At 34.4% G+C, this 4366-nt stretch overlaps 1 protein-coding gene across 1 annotated transcript; it reads right to left on the bottom strand.

Moving 5' to 3' along the window:
* Positions 1-447: 447 nt before the first annotated feature.
* LOC131658624 (uncharacterized) lies at positions 448-3718 on the bottom strand. The gene is made up of 3 exons (XM_058927896.1): positions 3235-3718; positions 932-1130; positions 448-778 (listed from the first exon to the last, which is right to left on the bottom strand). The coding sequence occupies exons 1-3, from the start codon at positions 3716-3718 to the stop codon at positions 448-450; spliced, it is 1014 nt and encodes a 337-aa protein (XP_058783879.1).
* Between the last annotated feature and the right edge of the window lie 648 nt (positions 3719-4366).

Genomic DNA, 4366 nt, shown 5'->3' with positions numbered 1-4366 from the left:
TCTTTTCATTTACGTTCTGTTCATACTTGGTTATAATTGCAAATTGACAAACGATTCAAGTGTTAAAATTGTGAATTAAGAACTTGCATAAACATCACAATTCACCACACATTGAATCACCATAAATTTGAACATTATCACCAAGTGTTTGTCTTTTCGCTTCTTCCATTATTACTGCATTGCAAACCAAAGTTTATCAAATTAGAAGTTAATCGATTTTCTTTAGTGTAACGAATTGATTCGATAACACATCCTTTCATTGTTAATACCAATTATCTTGTGGTTTTAGCACATATACAACCCTTGCAATAGTGGTCCGGAATAGACGCAAGTCGATTCAGAACCGCTTTCGCTTAAGTTTGAAATAATTCCGAAAAACTCTGTGAGATCTATTCACCCCCCCTCTAGATCCTTAAGCCTAGCGTCTAACACTTCCTTCGTCTTGCATCAAGAACATGCTTGTAACACATAGATCCAAACACCTTCAGATGACTCAGTGATGGTCATTTGCCACTCAACTATGTTTCCAGTACCTTCTACTTGCAACAAACTATTATCAGCAAGTTTTACCTTGCTCTTCTTCGACTCGTCGAAATCTGCCAACCACACATTTTGACCAGTCATGTGATTTGTGAAACCTGAGTCGAGAAACCAGATCTTGGATTCGACGTGGTTATCTTCCACTGCAGCCATAACCATCATACCTTCAGAATCATCTAAATCTTGGCGTGCAAGGTTCGCTCCTTCGTCCTTGCCTTTTGTTGATCCGTTGTCTTTCCTGTACCAACAATGTTTAAACAAGTGACCCCACTTCTCACAGTGATAGCACTGCACACCCTTCTTATCTTCTTTGTCCTTTTGATAGTTTCCTCCTCCTCTTTTCGAGGATTAAGAAGTTCTATCTTTGACCTGCTTCTTATGAGGGTTTAACCAAGGCTTTTTTCTCCGAGTCTTGTCGACTTTACTTTTGAATTTGTTGGAACCACCATTCTTTTTCCATGAGTGAACCTGCAAAGCTTTTATTGAATCCTGAACTCCTTTCCTTTCGAAAATCCTAATCTCTTGCGCTTCCAACGAACCAACCAAGTCTTCCAATTTTAGGGTTTTAAGTTGATTGGATTCTTGAATAGCTACAATAACGTGATAAAAGTGAGAGGTCAATGTACACATTATGTAACAGTCGTTTTTCTTTTAATTATTTATTTTATGTCTGTTATATGAATTAATTGATACTTATGTGTTAATTGTGCATTTAATTGATTTTGTGTTATTTATTGAGTATTATTAGTTAATAACGTAAATTAGAGAGTTAGTAAGTGTTATGAGTTATTGGGCCTAAGTCGGTATTAGTAATTGAGAGGTGTTAATTAGGGCCCATTAGTATTATGAGAAAGATAGTAAAGGTTTAACAAAACAAGAGTTTTAGAGAATTAGAAGTTAGAATCTCATTTGGGGAAAATAGAGAAAGAGGAGAAGAGTGAAGAGAAGAGAAAAGGAGAATCCAAGATTGAAGCTAGAGTTGTCTTCAATCTAAAACCCAAGGTAAGGATGGGGTTCTTTCATGCTAAAGGAATGTATGATGATGTTTAGGGTGGGTTAGATGGTATGTAGAAACCATGGATTGATTGTTGTAGAAGATTAGGGTTTTATGATTAAATTGCATGAATTTTTGGTTGGAAACATGTTTTGATTAATGATTGATGATGAATGATGTTAGATTCTGTGATTATATGTGTTTAATTGTTGATTGGGATGAGTTTTGGGTTGCGGAAGTGTGGTTACACAGTGCTGTGTGGTTCTGTTATTTTTTTTGCATAATCGCACATCCGCTATGCGGCCCTGGCTCGCTAAGCGGATGCTGCTTGTTTTTGAAAAATTAATTGAGCTCGCTAAGCAGAGCTCGGATTTTAGTTCACTACTATTTTTATCCGCTTCAAGCAGGGTTATTGAAAATTGAATTCAATAAGTGCACTTGAGGATCGCTGAGCGGACTCTGCTGTACAAAACTTGTTCAAAATGATGTATCTTTTGATCCGTAACTCCTTTTTAAGTGTCGTTTGAACCTCCGTGAAGCTTTAATTGATGTCTTTCTAATGGATATGATTTAAAAAACTTTGAAAATCCTTTTTGAATCCTTTTATTGAATTGAATCGTTTTATGTCGTGATGGTTGTTGTGAAGTGATGTATTGTTGTATGATGTTACAACACAACGATGTGATTGTGAAATGATATATTGTTGTATGGTGTTACAGCATGGCGACGTGATTGTGAAGCGATGAATTACTATAAAAGTAATGAAGTTTAGTCGATGTTTGTGATGTGTTGTAAATGTTGTGTTTGTGTGGATGTTGCATTCATTGAGCCACATCCATTGCATAAAGAGATGAGACCTTAATGGAAAAAGCGACGAGGCCTTAATGGCAAAAGCGACGATGTGCCCAAGTGGCTATTTTTGAGACGATGGGAGTTATACTCCAAATGGTACCACATGCATTTGCATAAGTCGAGTCACATTTAAATTGCATTGATTTGTGTTTGAATTGTGAAATGATGAGATGGTTATTGTGACGTGATGATGAGATGTTATTGTAATGCATTGATGTTATAATTGTGAATGGAGTATGTTGTCATAATTGATTATTGACATCGTTGCTGTTTTGTAAGTTGTTTAGAGATGATAGTTGTCGTAAGATGTAATGCGATGAGAAGTGGTGATATATTTATGATCTTTACCATGATTTGAATATTATCATACGTTTCTTTATAATGAATGATATCTCACCCTTTTTGTTTGAATGTTACCCTCTGATGGTAACGTGTAGGTAACGACGTGGAGTAGCCGTTTAACTATTAGCTCGAGTCGGTGTGTCTATGCTCTGATACGTAGCACTCGGGGGACGTTTATTTGTTTTGATCTTGTTGCCATGCCTTGCTGGATTTATTGTTGTTCTCTTTATTTTGAGACATGTTGGATATTGTTGCCATGTTAGCAAAGATGTTACGATTTAAATTGATGATCTTTGAATTCCTCTACGATGTTATGAGATTGTTTAGATTTGAATGACTAATGATGCATGAGCTTTCCTCCGATAAAGTGTTATGTATCCATGGTTTATGAGCATGATTTGTGATTTGCTTAAGTTGATATATGTGACGCCTCAAATGTGTTGTTGTTTTTGAGATTTTGTATTCTGATTTTCCTATTAAACTGTGGGGTAGATTTGAGGTGTTACACATTACCTTATCAACTATCATCTTATCAGTTAGGGTTTCACTACAACTCTTTATGAGATGGACGACTTTCTGCACCTTCGATACATACTCTACAATCTGTTTGTCTTCTCCCATCGACAACAATTCATATTGTTGACGCAAGGTCTGCAATTTGACAACCTTGACTTTCTCACCTCCATCATAATATTTGACAAGAATATCCCATGCCTCCTTCGCTGATTCAGCGTGAGAGATTCTCTCGAAATTTATAAAATCAACCGCCGATTGAATGTAATACGCAACCTTGCAATCCTTCTTCTTGACTTCGTTGTGAGATGTTTTCTGTGCTCCGCTAGCATTTGCAGCTAGCACAGGAACACCGTCGGTAACCAATTCTAGGGTTTCATGAAAGTCAAACAAGGATTTCATCTGTTTTCTCCATCGAATCCAATTTTTTCCATCAAACATTGGAAGAAAATTCGGAATGCCATTAATTCCATTCATCTTTGCAGCGATTGATTCACGTTCTTTGGAAACACGATCTCTGACGTGAAGTTCTTGAAAACTCGATCAAGAACAATAACCAGAAGCTCTGGATACCAATTTGTTAGTGCGTCAGTCACTTTTAGTGAGGAGAGAAACAGAGAGTAATAAAAAAAATAAGGATTATATTATTGAATAGAATTGTACAAATAATGATAGAGACTATGACTATTTATATACAACCCTGATTTGGCTTGGACTTATACAACCTAAATTATATTTGATATTATTAGATTAAATTATTATTATATCAATAATATATCAATTCTAATAGTATTTCAACAGCTATAATATATTTACCATCATGAAAGGTTATAAAATTATAATAAATAATTTGATTAATAAATTAATTTTTATGATTGATAAGTTTTTTATTTATCCGTCTTACTAAGTAGTATGTTGAAGGATCAAATACAATATAATAGCATTTTTAAAAAGCATTTAACAATAATAATAATAATAATAATAATAATAATAATAATAATAATAATAATAATAATAATAATAATTGTTGCCATTATTAATTTAAGGATGCTTTTTACAACTCGATAAGTATTTAAACTATTATAAAGTGATAAAAAGAGTATATTTGATTTTATTCATGCGTTT

This window comes from Vicia villosa, linkage group LG3 (genome assembly GCF_029867415.1).
Source record: "Vicia villosa cultivar HV-30 ecotype Madison, WI linkage group LG3, Vvil1.0, whole genome shotgun sequence".
Lineage (NCBI taxonomy): Eukaryota > Viridiplantae > Streptophyta > Magnoliopsida > Fabales > Fabaceae > Vicia > Vicia villosa.
Note: the sequence above shows the minus strand (reverse complement) of the source record. Positions and strands in the feature narration are given on the sequence as shown.